Source organism: Phyllosticta citriasiana (genome assembly GCF_038021145.1).
Source record: "Phyllosticta citriasiana strain CBS 120426 chromosome Unknown IWZ02scaffold_1, whole genome shotgun sequence".
In the NCBI taxonomy this organism is placed as follows: Eukaryota; Fungi; Ascomycota; class Dothideomycetes; order Botryosphaeriales; family Phyllostictaceae; genus Phyllosticta; species Phyllosticta citriasiana.
The window spans coordinates 463,574-479,126 of NW_027117278.1; the positions used below are offsets into that span (position 1 = coordinate 463,574).

A 15,553-nucleotide genomic window follows, 5' to 3' on the forward strand; every position below is an offset into this window, starting at 1 on the left:
TAGGGTAGACGGCAGAGCACACTGGCAACAATGAGATACCACACGGCACATTGCAGACGGCCGGAGCCGAGCTTCTATGACCAACGGACCAAGGGAACATACTGGAGCTGGAGGTTGCCGTGGCTCCAGTGGCTCTCCAACGCCATGGCATCATGATAGGTGAAGCGCAGCCGAGTCAGGGGCAAGCAGCGCGGCGGAATCAGAGCCGTAGTCGTGGAAAAGCTCCGCGCCATGTGGGCGCTCTCCAGACCGCGCGCGCATCCAGCCCCGCGCAGGGCAAACGGTGCAAAGAAAAAAAGGAAAAAAAAAAGGAAAAAAAAGGGAAAAAAAGGAAAAAAAGGGAAAAAAAGAAATCCCAAGCGCCGCCGCCACCGCCGCCGCCGCGTCGCATCCACACACGCGGCGCTTGCAGCACCTGGCAACCCACGCCCGACAAATCGAGACGCAACCAACAAAAACATGTCCGACAAAGACGCTGGAACACCGCGAGTCTACCTCGCTAGACATGGTTCGTGACGTACACTGCACCACCTGAGCAAGCGCCCCTGCCGCTGTCCCGTCCCTCCCTCCCCCTTTGTCCCCTCTTCTTCTCAACCTCAAACAGGGTCCACGACATGCGGCGGCGATGGTGGTGGTATCTCCGAAATTCCACCAGCACTAACCCCCTCCCTCCTACACAGGCGAAACCGAATGGACCATCAACGGGCGCTACACAGGCGTGACCGAACTCCCGCTCACGCCCAACGGCGAACGACAAGTCCTCGGCAGCGGCCGCGCCCTCGTCGGCGCCAACAGACTCATCAACCCCTCGCGCCTCGCCGCCGTCTACATCTCGCCGCGCCTGCGCGCCCGGCAAACCTACGACCTGCTCTTCTCGGCGCCCGCCAAAACCGCCCTCGCCTCTGCCGCCAAGGTGCACACGACGTCGCGCCTCGCCGAGTGGGACTACGGCGCCTACGAGGGCCTCTTGACCAAGGAGATCCGCGCGCGCCGCGCCGCCGCCGGTCTGGACGCCGACCGCCCGTGGGATATTTGGCGCGATGGGTGCGAGGGCGGCGAGGGCCCGGCGCAGGTTACGGCGCGGCTGGACGATTTGATTCGTGAGATTAGGGCCATGCAGGGACCGTATATGCATGGCGAGAAGGCGGTCGATGTGGTGTTGGTTGCGCATGGACACTTGCTGCGCGCGTTTGCTAAGAGGTGGCTCGGGTATAGCATGGACACGCCGCTGAGCATGATGATGGAGCCGGGCGGTGTGGGTGTGTTGAGTTATCAGCATCATAGTGTGGAGGAGCCGGCGTTTTTGCTCGGGTTGGCGTTGCCTTTGCCGTTGGCGAAGGAGGGGGAGGAGGAGGTGGTGGAGGAAGAGGTGAAGAATTAGATGATGGGCAGGCACATGGGTCATGTAGATGGGCCGGCGAGGTTGAATTATAGAAGACATTGACCGGAATAGATACAGCAGAAGACGGCAGCAATACACAGAAATAGAATGGATACAAGACCCCTGGCTCTTCTTCCACCAGCGTTGAATTCACTCCCTAGGTCTCGTCTCCTTACTCCCTCCCTCGCGCACCCAACGCCACTCCCCATTCATTACCCCGTACAACAAAGAATCGCTGATTTCACTCTTTTCTCCAAAGGCAAACGTAATGAAGACGGCATTCACCAAACGGCACCCAGAAACGCAAGTGAGGTGAAGGAAAGGCCATGAGGCGCGAGTGATGCGGGTTGTTTTGTGTATGCATGGATGGTGTATGAAGAAGAAGAGGAAGAGGAAGAACCGAGACGTCGTAGGTACGCAGGGTTATGAGAGGAGAGGGAGCAGTCAACTGCAGCGCTCTCGATTGGAAGGAAAAAGAAACAGAAGGAAGGGGTGAGAGCGAGGAAAAACCACCTGACGACAAACTACAACGACGAGGATATCAGACTTTGATTCATGGACAAAAGTACTCCAAACCATGGACAAAATGCCCCCACTCCTGTCTCCTCTCTTCCCTTTCCTTCTTCCCTCTTCTCCACCACGGTAGGTAGGTAGCCAGCCAGCCAGCCAAACAACCAACCGGCCTGTCTGTCTGACGGTATGTCATCTACACACCAAGCTGGCATGCAGTTTGCTTGCCCACTACCTCAAAACATCTATCCTCTCCAACACACCTCACGACTCTGCATCCACAAACTCCTCCATCGACCCGGCATCCGAGTCCTTCCGCACTACCGTGCCATGCGGGCGGCCATTCTTATTGGCAGCGGCGTCGTGTTGGCCAAGATCAATGAGGTCGTCATGTGCAGCCGCCGACGGCACCGTCACCGTCGAGTTTCTCTGCTGCTCTGACTTGTTGTTGTTGCTGTTGTTGCTGTTGTGCTCGGGTATCGAGAAGCGCCGTTGCGGCGGTTTTTGGCCCGGCAGGATGGGCGCAATGTTTAGAATCTGTTTGGTCTGCTCCTCGGGCGTTGTGCCGTCGCTGCTTGTCACAGGTTGCGCTGTCAGCCTCACTTTCTGGATGCACGCATGCATGTATGCATGCCGAATACAACGTGCTCCTCTTCTTCCTCCAACGCAACCCCTCGCAAAATTGCGCAGAAATGGGCCGACAACTCACATGGTAGCCCGAATGATGAAGTCCAAGTCCTCCTCGCCCTCCTCCGGACCACCCGGCCCGCCTTGCACTCGTCTGAATAACCGAGGAGTCCAGTCGAGCCCTTCGTCTGCGCGCCTTGCCGCCTCCTCGCGCTGCCGATCTTCGATCTTGGTCTTTTCGTCCGTCGCCGTCAGTTGGTCGCGCTGCTTGATGGCCGTCGTGACCTTTTGCCACAGCCGTTGCGACTCGCGCTCGTCCTGCTCCTCGAGGGAGCGCACGCGGGGCGGCGTCTCGCGCGCGTGGGCTGCGTCAAACAAGAGTTGTTTCTTGCCCGTCTGGGAGGCGGTACGTCAGCAAAACAGGCTGCAAGTGCCGAGCTCGCGGCAGCTCTCGACATACCTGAACGTTCTTTGCCCACATCTCTCCTGTCCACAGCCCCGACAGCTCGTAGAGGTTGTGGCCCGTTTTTGCGTCTCTAATGTATCCGCCAATGGCGTTATATGTGCCGCTCACCCAACCCTTTGTCTTGAACTCAATGTCTGCCTCCAATCCCAGCTCCGGACACCGTACAAAGCTGTGGTCACCCAGCTCGTACTTCATCTTGCCAAACAGGATCCCCCGTGCATACATGTTTGGCTGTGTAATAAAGCTGTTGCCTAAATCAGCAAAAAGACGCCCAACAACCTTTCGACGCGACATACTATCTCTCGTTATGATTCAGGAATCTCATGACGGCAAGGCCTTCCATCATGCTGGCGGCAGAGTTGCCCAAAAACTTGCTCCGCGGCTTGAGAGTGCCGTCGATGCGGATGTGATGCTCGGGGGCCATGAAGAAGTAGCTCGACTTGGGGGGGTGATGGCTGGTTTGTTCGGAAACGTAGTATCCTCTCGTGTTGTCCGGATAGTCCCAGTAGCAGGTGAAGGTCTCTCCGAGGATGGGGTTTAGGGGCTTTTTGACGCCTCTGCCCGGAGAAGGTCAGTAAATTTTAATTTTTTTTTTTTTCTTTTTTTCTTTTTTCCCTGTGGTCACTGCCGGTGCGCGCAGAGTATACGTACGGCGGTTTGATGTGCCAGCCACTGAGGTAAAACTTTACGACGGAGAGAAAGCGCTCGGTCGGGTCTTGGATGGTAGGCATGGGGAGCAGCGTCTCCGGGTGTGCCATGAAGCTGGACGGACCTGCATCAGTTTCTCCTTCCCTATTCCACAGCGGTACGGAGGCGGGCAGGCTGCACGCACTTGGTTATCCTCTCCAGCATCGAGCGAGGCTCCAGGATGAAGGTCGGGAGGGTGATTCTGCTGAGGTCGGCGCCTGGGCGCAGCTGCGAGATGATGTGGGAGAGGACTTTGTTTGCGTCAGCTTGGGTAGATGTCGGACAGGGCAGGCTGGAGGTCACCATTGCTCTGCTCCGAGTCGACGACGGTCTCGTCTTCGGGGGTGACGGTTGAGTTGTCGCGGGCGTCTTCGGTGGAAGAGCGGTTGCTCGACAGCGAGTGGCGTCTGGCGTGGCCGAGCACCATGGTTTCTGGGATCTAGAGGGCGAGGTTGGGTTCGGGCGCGGTACAGGTCGAGGTGTCGTGGAGGATATGGGGCGGTGCGACGGGCATCAGGGCAAGGAAGAAGGACTTTGCTGGAGCAGCCGCCGTGGATGACGCGGGTGGGTTGGGTGGGCTCTCTCGTCAGGCTAGCGGGGTACTACTTTTTTTGTCGGCGACTGACAGATGGCCAAGCTGCCACCTGCACAAGGTCCATACGTAGGTAGGTCAAAGAAACACGCTCAAGACGTCATGTTTCATCAGCAATAACAAAAACAACACCACCACCACCACCACCACCACCTCCTCCATCTCGTCGCCCTGCCGTCGCCCGCCCGCCCGGCCAACACATGCCACGCCCATGCCCTCATCCACGCATGCCGACAGGGGGCGTACGATCTTCAAGACACGGGCACTTCTTTGCGTGTTGCCTCCGGATGCCGTCTGCTTCCGCTTTCCGCCCGTTACGACTCCATCCAATCCCAGATTATTCGTATTCAACCACGCCCGCTGCTTTGTTGTACATTGACATTTCGTTTGCTGCTACTGCTGTTTATGTACACACTGCTTGATGCTCAACCCCGCGTTCCCACGACCCTAGCTGCCCATGTCCGGGTCTACCCTCGCTTCCCAAAAGATCTACCCGAAAAAGACACCAGGGCTTCCCATCACAGCATGTGGGTTCCTTGAGTCCGTGCGCCTGGCTCCGTTTAATGAGTAAACACTCTCAAAGCTCGAATTCGTCATCCTTTTCCTCGTCCTTTTCTGCCTGCTCCCGTAGCAACCTCTGCCTCCTGCGCCGATAGAACTCGTCGAGGCAGTTCCTCCGCTGCTCCTGCGTCCAGCCCTCAGCTATCAGCGCAAACTCGGTGACGTCGTCAAACCCAAACGTCTTCGCCATAGTGCAAACCTGCCTCAGGCGCACATCTTCAGGAGGGTTGTGTTTAAATCTCGTCCCCTGCATCTCGTCGCCGCTGTCAAACTCCTCCTCGTCGCCCTGGTGACCATTGTCCTGGCTCGGCGCAAACACGTGCTTTTGGATGAAGTCGACGTCGTTATCGTTCGCTGCGGCCCTTTTGCTGAGACGGTCCTCAATCTTTGATGTCCCAATGACCTCCTGGTTTTCATGCGTGTACTGCACTCCGATGCTTGAGAGAATCGCCTGCACCGCGTCCTTCTTCTTAGGTGCCAGCTTGAGATTTTTGGTCATTTCGTCGACGTCTCCTTCCTTGATCAAGTCGGAAATCTGGCTCATGAGCGCGTCTTCATCGTCTCCAAGCAAGGCATTCTCTTCCTCATCCTCGCCCACACCGTCGATGCCCATGACCTTGACGCCAGCTCTGGACTCGGCGACGTTGGTCTTGTTGACAATGTCTCGGAGAACAACACTGTCGCCTTGGTAGGAGAAGAGATTGGCAAGGCCAAATATTTCGCCCTTCTTCTCCGCCTTGTCTTGCACGCCGCGGAAATATCGGCGCTCGTTCGATGCATTATAGCCAATGTTTGCTTGCTGTTGCTTGTAAATCTGACGAGCGTAAATGATCTCTTCGATGGTCCCTGCCGAAACCAGGCGGAAGACTTCAACATCTCGAGTTTGTCCTATGCGGTATGCCCGATCCTGAGCCTGGAGATCGTACGCCGGGTTCCAATTTGGATCAAAGATGACAACTTTGTTGGCAGAAGTAATGTTCAAGCCCACGCCTCCGGCTCTTGTGCTGATGAGGAACACAAACTGCTGCGGATCGGCATTGAAATCAGACACCTCCTGAGCCCTCTGCTCGTATGTCATGGCGCCATCCAGGTAGCTCACGTTGTACGTGGTTGTAGTATTGAAGAGCATCTTCAGCATTTGAAGGAGCCGTACGCTGTGGCTAAACACAAGAACCTTGTCGCCATTGGCATACCAGAATTGAAGAAGCTTCCGCAGAATCTTCCACTTGCCACAGAACTCCTGGTTTGCAAAGGTCAGGATGTTGTTCCGTTGGTGATACAAATCCTTCCATTGGGTCGGCATGGCAAGCTGCAGATCACTCAAGTCCTTGGATTGCTTCTCTTCTGAGTCGGTGTTTGACGGAATCAGCTGAGCAACGTGGTTCGTAAGCTTCTGCAGAGTGACAATGGCCGGAAAGACGTAGTTTTGCCATTTTCCTCGGCCGGGGATCTGAACATAGCAGCACCATCCACGTTTCTTGCGCGATCCACAGTCGCAGTCCTCGGTCGACCGACGGATGTGGTCGACCACTTCGCCATTAACAAAATTTTCGTATGCGTCAGCTTGCGTGTCGGTCAGGGGACAAAAAACTTGACAAGTTAGTCGACGTCTACCACAGCTTAAGAGAAGTCTCACCAACTCGGTCACTCTTCTTTGGCAGTTCGTGGGCGATCAAAGTCTTCATACGCCGTAGAAAGAATTGGGGCAACAGGTTCTTTACGAGTGAATTGGCCGTCTTTCGCGCCTTGGCCAGTTGGTGGTAGGTAGCGTCGTGAGCCTGGCCCATTTTGAGGGGATCACTGATGCAATGCTTCCACGTGGCAATGCCTCCAAATCTCCCTGGGTTGGTCCAGTTGAGCAGTGTCCACAGCTCCGAATAATTGTTTTGAATTGCAGTTCCCGTAAGACCGATTCTGCAAAGGGCGTTGATCTCATTCATTGCTTGTGTGACCTCTGAGCTGTTGGACTTGATGATATGGCATTCATCTGCAATGACACAATCCCAATCGATGGTGTTGATGGCGCTCTTGTTCAGTCGATAGGTCGAGTATGTCGTCAACACAATCTCGGTGCTCCCATGGCGGACTGCACGCAGAGCTGCTTCCTTCGCGGCGGGAGTTCCATGACAGACATAGACGTGCCACCAGCCCCAAGTATTCAGTTCAGACTCCCAATTATTCATGAGGCCCCCTGGGCAGACGATGAGTACTCTGGGGTAGTCTTGACCGTGACGACGCATTTTCCTCATGCGTTTGGCGTCACGTTCATCCCCTGTCTTGCCAAAGGCAGCAGTGAGGAAAGCGATCACTTGGATGGTCTTGCGTGAAGCAAGGTCAGTGATGGAAGAATGAGCGGAAGATTGTCACTTATCTAAACCCATGTCGTCCCCCAAAATTCCCCCTTTTTGGTAGACGTATTTCTCGTGCAGAAACTCGGCACCTTTGATCTGATAGTCCCGCAGCCATTGTGCTAGCGGAGCAGGAATTATGCCAGCAGAAGTCTCCAAAACGACATCCTCATAGTCCCGCGTTGGCTTGCGATCCGGGAATGCAGGCCTCTCCTGGAGATACTCGAGCCTCTCGTCATCGGAAAATTCAATATCCTCGTATCCTGGAGGTATCATGAGGCCACTGGCTCCCATTTTCTCGCGGTTCTCTTCGAATTGTGCTTTGCGATCCTTCACATAGTCCGGGAGCTGCTCGTCACCAAGCCCCTGTAGGTCTTCGTTGTTGTCGCTGTCGGATCCATAGGCGCGCTTCTGTCTCCTCGCTTTCTTGTCCTCCTTCTCATGGTCAAACACAGTCTTCGGGCGGCTTTTGCGGCCAACCATACTGCTTGATTTCGCCTTGGATTTTGCCCTGACCTGGCGCGACACTGCGGCCGCGCGTTTCCTCTTGAGAGTTTTTCGCTCCTTGAAAGCCTTGTATGTTGCTTCGGCATCCTCATCATCAGACCACTCAACCTTTCGAGGCTCCGCCTTTTGCTTTCCTCGCCGCGAATGGGGTTGTTCGTCATCGTCGCTTGCGGTTTCCGAGTCGTCTCGATCGTTAGCAACGACGCCTGGATTGCTGATTAGTCTCACCTCGTAGGATCGTAAGAGGGGAACATACCATTAATGTATTCGTCAACGTCTACAGCGTCTCTGCGCTCATCATGTCTGGTGTCTGAGTCGCTGTCGCCAGAGTTCTCATCCTCCATCATGTCGATTGTCTCGGCGGCCGTTCGACGGCGAGTCGTCGTTCGCGACGAACTGGATGCAAAAGTGGCCATGAAGTCTCATGTCGTAAAGGTGATCGGGGAGAATTTGGTGGAGTTGGGTGGAGACGCGCGGGGACTGAGCGCGACGTGACATGGATTGAAGTCGCGCTGCTGCAAGGGTCCACAGGCACCCCGCCAATGACGACACCCATCCCACCTGCCTTTTCTAGCTCCAGGCTTGCAACACCTCATCTTTCTACACGGCTTGAATTCTCCCTGTCAGTTTAGTGCTGATAAGAATGCTGCCTGCTCTGGGCTCATATGTACATGGGAATCCGTCCAGCCCGCTCTCATTTGCAGGGCGATTCTTCTCATTCCCATAGTCCCTATCTTGTTTACATCACGCTTTGTTTGCCAATGAGCCCTCTCTATTTGGATTATGAAGCTAACGGTGATTAAAGATAAATCGATAAAACAAGTCGCCCGTGCAGCACGTGGCAAACTGCCTGGATAAAAGTTTCAGTATCACAGCATGTGATCCAAGGACTTATTTAGGACCTGGAAGGGAGTCTACGAAAGGATAGAGCCATGAGCAGTTAGGAAAGTTGTGAAGGAAAAGTCGACTCCTTGATGTCAAAAGACGGCTAGAATTTCGCATGTATTAGCATAAGCACTCTTTTCCAGAGACACCTCTTCTCGTCGCGGATGTAGCAGCACCTCTTGGTCCTAGGAGTTCAGAATTCGGCTCCCCTACGTCTTCACGACAGAGCTCAGACCAAGTCCTGGTGCCAAAGGTTCTGGCACATGCAATGAAAAGTTAGAGGTGGTGGGAAGCACTCTTGGATTAGCAAGTTCACAATTATTATGCAAGCACAGCTGCGTTTTGCCAGAGGCTCGGGAGTCTTCAGGTGTCTGTGAAGGATGGTAACAGGGAGCTTTCAAACGCAACCTTTGAAAACGATAATTTTGTGTGCCACAAAACTAGCTATCAAGCCTTGGATTGTTCGAGGGTGATAGATCATCCGCTGCTACACTCTAAGGTGACCTGGCCAGAGCTTCCCGCGTTTGAAGTTCGACAGCTCGAGGGTCTGGTGGAATGATGGAGCGTAGGAAGAGTCCTTCGAGTGCTCCTAATCGGAGACTTTTCCGACCAGGAGCTCGAGTGATTACAAAACCGCGAGGACCGAGACGCCATTGCTTGCCATTGACGGACGCATTGTGATGCGGTCAACTAAAACAGCCACGACAACGTTCAAAACTCGCAGCCTGCGCAAGTGTTCGGCGTCGGTCTCGCAGCCTTATTTTCAGCAGACTGTGGTTCTTGCACGGTGACTTTTGCCTTATCCGTGTCTTAGTTCGTGTGAAGACTTGGGAAGGTGTGGGAGGAGTATGTAGCGCGTCAGACAAGTGTTCTAGCTAATTGTTAGCCATCCTGCCAGGGTTACTTCCTCCCGCTCCCAAGGCTGCAGAGTCCCGCTGTCTGATTGTTCGGATCGTGTTGGTCTCTATGGATTGTTGTGGTGACCCGAATACGACACGTTCGAAGATTTCTGCCAAACCGTAATCTAGAAGACTGAAACGGTTAAGTATTGCAGTTTTGCCTGGCTCTCATGCTGATACTAGCACTGTATTGCCGTCGTCGGGTTCTCGTTGCGACTGCCAAGATTTAACGCTCGTGCTAACTGCATTGATTCCGCTTTGCGAGGTAAAGTTGAGCTGAGATTGTCAGGGTTTGGCGGTACGAGTGAAGGAATTGGAAGCCGCCTTGTTTCGGATAATGAAGCGTCTGATTCCTGCGTGGACAGCTGAAGGCTTCAATTTGAACCTTCTACTCCCAGGCTTGTCCGTAGACTCGGGAAGTCGTGGTCGTTACATGTAGGAGCTGGTTTCAACTGCCGTATTTCCAAAGCTAGTGCTCATCGTGCAAGCACTTCGGAGTCTAGATAATCTGTCAGCGGCTGATGGGGACTTTTCTTTAAAGGGAGATCGACTGCAATGCCTGTCATAATTTGCGTGAAGAAAATGGCGCAGGTTTGCTTTTGGGCAACAGCTTGCACACGCCGAGAAAATCGCATCCGTCGATTCAATCAATGCGACATTGTCGGCCCGGGCCGGGATGCCGGTAGAGGGTTTCCGTCCGAGACATTGAGACAGTGGTGCTGATAGTTGGGCTCCGTGTCTCGGCCAGGTTGCAACACAAGATTTCTTTGCAGATCAAGCGCATGCAGGCGACACCCACGAGGTCGGCAAGGTCTCACGGATTCGGGGAGAGTCGCACGAAGTGGAAGCGCACAGCTCGGCCATGCTTTCAAACTGCTCGCGAGGCCGGTGCACGATGTCTCGACCAGCGGAGGGAGAGGAGATGTAGGCAAAAGCACCGGACTTGCGGGTTACATTGCCAAACAAGAAAATTGCAACACCATCCGTGAGGAGTAAACAGCCCCAGGTGTCAGCCAAGTGGCTTCAAAAGGACAGGCTTCAGGTCAAGGCTGGATGCGGTATGCTTTGCGTCGTTGCGCATTGTTTGAATTATGCGAACCAGGACGAGCGGACGGCAGGATGAGGGAATCCGAAAGTAAATCGATGCCCAATGACGCCCTTTGCTGATTGGATATAGAGGCAGTAAAAATGACAGTGTTGTGGATCTGATTGGTCGGAATTCGTCTTCGGGTCGTTTAACGTTGAGTGCGGCCAGAAAGAAAAGCAAAGGGATCCAGGAGAGGCGCTCGCGTGGAGCGCCACATGCAATCTACCGCTAGGTGTGGCATTACGATGCAGGGCGTTGGATTGGTGGAAGCAACCCAGGCCAAGACGCCCTTGAGGGTGGCCTGGCGATGGTTTTGGCTCAAGGAGAGGAGCGAGATATTGGTAGGCACGTGGGAGGCGGAAAAGGTGACGTCCGAGATCAGGTTGCGGGGGGCCGTTGGAGGGATTGGATTGCCTCGTACATGGTCGTACTTGATCCATGGTACCTGGGAAAGGAAAGAGATGTGGCTGTACAGTAGAAAGAAAAGCAGAGAGATGGCGTGGCGGGCTTGACAAGTAATGAACAGTGTCAGTTCAGATGTGCGTGTCATCGAATGTTGGGTGGTGCAATGGGCCGGGCAGAAGCAAAGATTGAACGCGGCTTGGTGTCAGAAAGTCGTGGCATCGGGGCTGGACCGCTCATGGTTACTCAAAGTTCCAGTCGCATGCTCGCTCCGCTCGTCCTGTGCTCGCAGCGTGGTGTGGTGTGGTGTGGTGTTGTGTTGTGGTGTGGTGTGTTATGTGCCTGTGGGCCACGACTTCCAGGCCAGATTAGCGAGAGTCGGCGTCGATCGACGCAGCGATTGGAAGACCTCACCCTCGTCGACCTCTGCCCATCCCCGATCAACGCTTCGTCGCTTCGATGCAGCCCATCATCGAATCATCGTCTACCTACACTCCGACTGCCCCGTCTACTGTACAAGCTTCCTCTGCGGCCGTTCCTGGCAGCCAGCCCTTCCAAGGACGCGTCGGCCCCAGCATAACCGAACGCCCTATGCAGCCGTCATCCTGGCTCGTGTTTAGCCCGAGCTCCAACAACGCGTTTGGCATGGCCCATTTGGATACCCAGCGCACACTAGCTCAGGCATACCGGGAACCCTGATGACGCACGGCATGGACTTGGAAAGTCGTCCTAGGCGCCACTCAGCACCGCCTGTGGCCCACCTTCCACTGCACTAAAATCTACTTGTGTCTGATCCTTACCTGCCTACTCTTCCCCCATCCTGCGCGACCCTTAAAAGGCAAAATCTTCGGCTCATGTCGTTTTGTCAGAAATCTTTCCCCCTCGACCCCATCCGTTGCGCCAAGACTGGAGCGTCCACTCTTCAGCCTTTACGTTAGGCGAGTCCACTTGTTCAAATTCGACGTCCGCCGGTTTCCTTTAATTCGCTCCGTTTCGCTCTTGGTCGTGGCCTTGCTTTGCGCGTCCCTCTCACTATGGCCTCCCAAGCGCCGCGGATTCTTGTCTACCTGTTGCGGCGGGACTTGCGCATTTCAGACAACCCAATTTTTCATCACATAGCGCAACATGCCAACGCCAAGTCTCTACCCTTTACACATCTCCTTCCGCTGTACATCCTACCCGCCAATCAAGTCGAGGTCTCGGGATTCCTGAAGCCAGACACCAAGAGTCCTTATCCGGAAGCGCGAAGTCAGGTAGCTGGATTCTGGCGCTGTGGTCATCACCGGGCCAAATTCCTTGCCGAGAGTGTCTGGAATGTCAAGGACAATTTGAACAAGCTGGACAGTGATCTCATTATCCGTGTGGGCATGGTTGGCGATGTCCTGCGAGAACTCGTGGCTTGGTACATGGAATCTGAGGCTGGAGACCAAAGAGGAACCATTGAAGCCATCTGGATGACCTCGGAGGAAGGTGTTGAAGAAAAACGCGAAGAACGCGATGCGCGCAACATAGCCAAGAGTGCGGGAGCTGAATTCAAGCTGTGGACTGACGAAAAATACTTTGTGGATGAGTAGGTATCTTGGAAAGTTTTTCTCTTCTCTCACTGACCCTTGCAGTCGCGATTTACCCTTTACCCACATCAAAGACCTTCCTGATATCTACACTACTTTTCGCAAGTCTGTCGAGCCTCTCCGATCACGACCGCGCGAACCCGTTGGTGTTCCTTCGACCTTGTTACCTCTACCACCATCGGAAAAGATTGCGCCGCAAAACGAGCCATTCGTCCCACCCGAGTCTCTATCAGGCATGGTCGAAGGCCTTCACAAGCCGCTCAGCCCCTCGCTAGACCTGGAATATCCTCCCCAATTGCCAGCAGGCGCAGAGTCGGCGCATCCATTCAAGGGCGGCGAAAAAGCAGCCGAAGACCGAGTCTCACATCTCATAGCGTCAGGGTCCATGACCTCGTACAAGGACACACGCAACGGTCTCCTTGGTCCCGACTTTAGCACCAAACTGTCTGCTTGGCTAGCGCTTGGCTGCATCACAGCACGACAGGTCCACGCCGCTCTACTCGCGTTTGAAGATGGCAAGGCTGCTCAGGTCCAGGAGAGTTGGAGGAGCGCACCAGGTTACGGCAAGGGTGAGAATACTGGAACAGCAGCTGTCCGTTTCGAGCTCCTCTGGCGCGACTACATGCGCCTCTGCACCCGCAAGTTTGGCGCCCGGCTTTTCCACCCCGACGGCTTTCGCAACGAAGTGGCCGACGCGTCGTCAGAAGGCGGTCCCGCGAAGAAGACCTGGCGCTACCTGGATCGTAGTAACGGTCCAGGCGACGACCCGGCCAAGACGCGCGCAGCGGTAGAGCGCTTCCGCAGCGGACGCACCGGCATTGGACTGATCGACGCTAGCCAGCGTGAAATGTTCCTCACAGGCTATACATCGAACCGCGCAAGACAAAATGTGGCGTCCTTCCTCTCGGGCCACCTCGGCATCGACTGGCGCGTCGGCGCCGAGTGGTATGAGTGCGCTCTCGTCGACTACGATCTCAGTAACAATTATGGGAACTGGCAGTATGTTGCAGGCGTAGGGAATGACCCTCGACAGGGTCGCAAGTTCAATCCGGTCAAGCAGGCGCTCGACTATGACAAGGGCGGCGAGTACATCAAGACATGGGTGCAAGAGCTGCGCGACGTCGAAGTGGACGGCGCCCAAAGCGGCGGTCGGCGCGGAGAAGAGATGCTTATGGGCTTGTTCCAAGCATGGAGACTGCCAGAGAGGGAAAAGGAGCGGCTAAACCTGAAAGGCATCGAATGGGTCGAGAAGCCCTTGGTGCGAATCCCGTTTGCCGTAGGTGCCAAGGGAGGATCAGGCGGCGGCGGCGGCGGACCAGAGCACAGAAGAGGTGGTGGAGGACCAAGAGGGCGAGGAGGCTTCCGAGGACGAGGCGGTAGTCGTGGTGGACGTGGCAGAAGAATGGGCGAGATGGACAGGGCCATGGCTGGCCAATACCAATTTGGCGGTCCGGCGACGGGCGTAGGAGAACCTTGATCGTTGTTGAGCGATTTCTTTGTACGAGTATTCTTGTCTTTTGGAGACGTTTGTGCGAAGCTCCATGCTACAGGTCGTTCGTGGCACTCCTGTCTGCGGTTTCGCGAGGTCGAGCTTTAATATCCCTTCCGGCGCCTCAATGCTTCCTGTTTATAGCCCGTCGAAGCGTATGACTGTTCCCTATTTGCTCTATTCTTTGCTCTATGTGTCTTGTCTTCTTGACGTCTGGAACGTGGTTGCAACAAAAGACATGGCACGCATGATGTCCCTCGATTTCCCCTTTCGCCGTCGTCCCCGTCTTTGGCTTCAAACAACCCACAACACATCCACCAGCCGGCCGGCCAGCCAGCCAGCCAGCCAAACACCATTGAACACACCACCACCACAAAACTTAACCAAGCAACGTCCAAACGCCAACCCATCCCCACCAACAAATCCAACAAGCTCCAAACAAACAGCACTCCCACAAACATAGACGTACGCGGTATCCCCTGTAGATAGCTCCGTCTTGGATAGCCAATCAGCTCCAGCGAGACGTAAAACAATCAATCAATCAATCAATCAATCAATCAAACAGCACTCAGGCCCACCCATTCCCCGATATAAATACACTCCGCAACCTCCCTTTTCAACATACGCCCCAAAAAATAAGCTGCGTGGCGCAGCGGAAGCGCGCCGGGCTCATAACCCGGAGGACAGTGGATCGAAACCACTCGCAGCTAGAGTCGACCCATCCTTTTTTACTCCTTTGCACGTATTTTCTTTCTTTTTTTCTTTTTTTTTCGTGTGACTCACCATTGTGGGTCGTGATGTGCGGTGGATGGTCCGAGGTTTTGCCTTGAGTGAGGGAGGTGTGGAGGGGTCGGGGGTGGGTTAGAGACGCGGAGGTGGATGGTTTTAGGTGGTTCTTTTTTTTTTTTTTTTTTGCGTGGGTTGAGGGTAAGCGAGACGGGGAGTTAAGGTTGTGGGTGTTGAGGTCTTGATGGGTAAACTTGAACCTAAACCCAGAACCTAGACCAAGTGATGAATTAATGGTGCCAGGTTTTGTGGAATCGTGATAAAGATGAAAAGAAGGCGGAGGATATTCTAGGGCCTTCTTTTGGAACTAGAGGAGGGAAGGAAGGAAAGAAGGAAAGAAAGAAAAAACTTCTTTTTCCATAGATATTTACTCGATAGTAAGGAGATGTCGAAGTAGAGGCAGAGCAAGTACATGAAACTATAGAGGTTGCTCCATCCCCCTCGCATTCGCTATCTTTGTTGTAGACATGTGCGTCGACTCCTCTACTAAATTAGACCTATAGAATGAAGAAAATCAGAGTGGACAAGAGTCGGAGCTCCAAATTCGCTCCTTCTGGTGCTCGCTCTTATTCCTCGGACGCAACATGGTTTACCCATGAAAAATCGAACCAAGTCTCAAAGTGCGAGAGAGAGAGGTATTCGATCAATTGACTGCTTTGGAACGGTTGATGGCTGACGTGCTCCTTCACCTTACAATAGTCTTCTGCACTCTACATTGCTACCGGCTTCACCGTTCCTTTGCTCACTTCGCTGAC

General features: G+C 54.4%; 4 protein-coding genes and 1 non-coding gene across 5 annotated transcripts; 3 read left to right on the forward strand and 2 right to left on the reverse strand.

Annotated features, from left to right (window-relative positions):
* Positions 1 to 459: 459 nt before the first annotated feature.
* On the forward strand, positions 460 to 1,381 carry IWZ02DRAFT_486367 (putative phosphoglycerate mutase; the record flags this gene model as incomplete). Its single annotated transcript, XM_066769252.1, has 2 exons — positions 460 to 508; positions 681 to 1,381. The coding sequence occupies 2 exons, from the start codon at positions 460 to 462 to the stop codon at positions 1,379 to 1,381; spliced, it is 750 nt and encodes a 249-aa protein (XP_066626809.1).
* Positions 1,382 to 1,798: 417 nt separating this feature from the next.
* On the reverse strand, positions 1,799 to 4,276 carry IWZ02DRAFT_5525 (putative oxysterol binding protein). The gene is made up of 7 exons (XM_066770879.1): positions 3,975 to 4,276; positions 3,817 to 3,922; positions 3,636 to 3,746; positions 3,281 to 3,541; positions 2,979 to 3,228; positions 2,601 to 2,914; positions 1,799 to 2,462 (listed from the first exon to the last, which is right to left on the reverse strand). Exons 1-7 carry the CDS (start codon positions 4,096 to 4,098, stop codon positions 2,156 to 2,158), a joined length of 1,473 nt encoding a protein of 490 aa, XP_066626810.1. The 5' UTR covers positions 4,099 to 4,276; the 3' UTR covers positions 1,799 to 2,155.
* A 350-nt stretch (positions 4,277 to 4,626) lies between these two features.
* IWZ02DRAFT_438459 (putative DNA excision repair protein) lies at positions 4,627 to 8,148 on the reverse strand. Its single transcript, XM_066766724.1, has 4 exons — positions 7,936 to 8,148; positions 7,196 to 7,885; positions 6,461 to 7,147; positions 4,627 to 6,414 (listed from the first exon to the last, which is right to left on the reverse strand). Exons 1-4 carry the CDS (start codon positions 8,093 to 8,095, stop codon positions 4,841 to 4,843), a joined length of 3,111 nt encoding a protein of 1,036 aa, XP_066626811.1. The 5' UTR covers positions 8,096 to 8,148; the 3' UTR covers positions 4,627 to 4,840.
* A 3,671-nt stretch (positions 8,149 to 11,819) lies between these two features.
* Positions 11,820 to 14,190, forward strand: IWZ02DRAFT_5915 (DNA photolyase, FAD-binding/Cryptochrome). The gene is made up of 2 exons (XM_066770934.1): positions 11,820 to 12,522; positions 12,569 to 14,190. The coding sequence occupies exons 1-2, from the start codon at positions 11,987 to 11,989 to the stop codon at positions 13,998 to 14,000; spliced, it is 1,968 nt and encodes a 655-aa protein (XP_066626812.1). The 5' UTR covers positions 11,820 to 11,986; the 3' UTR covers positions 14,001 to 14,190.
* Positions 14,191 to 14,650: 460 nt separating this feature from the next.
* On the forward strand, positions 14,651 to 14,722 carry IWZ02DRAFT_t1. Its single transcript has one exon. It is a non-coding gene; the product is annotated as a tRNA-Met (tRNA).
* The last annotated feature ends 831 nt before the right edge of the window (positions 14,723 to 15,553 follow it).

What these genes read in the sequence shown, in the direction of transcription:
- IWZ02DRAFT_438459 (XM_066766724.1), bottom strand. Translation starts at nt 8,095, where the DNA reads ATGGCCACTTTTGCATCCAGTTCGTCGCGAACGACGACTCGCCGTCGA. An exon ending in CGTTGACGAATACATTAATG is followed by an intron (nt 7,886 to 7,935) that starts GTATGTTCCCCT and finishes TCAGCAATCCAG; the next exon opens with GCGTCGTTGCTAACGATCGA. An exon ending in AAAGAAGAGTGACCGAGTTG is followed by an intron (nt 6,415 to 6,460) that starts GTGAGACTTCTC and finishes TAACTTGTCAAG; the next exon opens with TTTTTTGTCCCCTGACCGAC.
- IWZ02DRAFT_5915 (XM_066770934.1), top strand. Translation starts at nt 11,987, where the DNA reads ATGGCCTCCCAAGCGCCGCGGATTCTTGTCTACCTGTTGCGGCGGGAC. An exon ending in GAAAAATACTTTGTGGATGA is followed by an intron (nt 12,523 to 12,568) that starts GTAGGTATCTTG and finishes TGACCCTTGCAG; the next exon opens with TCGCGATTTACCCTTTACCC.
- IWZ02DRAFT_5525 (XM_066770879.1), bottom strand. Translation starts at nt 4,098, where the DNA reads ATGGTGCTCGGCCACGCCAGACGCCACTCGCTGTCGAGCAACCGCTCT. An exon ending in TGTGGGCAAAGAACGTTCAG is followed by an intron (nt 2,915 to 2,978) that starts GTATGTCGAGAG and finishes ACCGCCTCCCAG; the next exon opens with ACGGGCAAGAAACAACTCTT. An exon ending in TTCATCATTCGGGCTACCAT is followed by an intron (nt 2,463 to 2,600) that starts GTGAGTTGTCGG and finishes TGTGACAAGCAG; the next exon opens with CGACGGCACAACGCCCGAGG.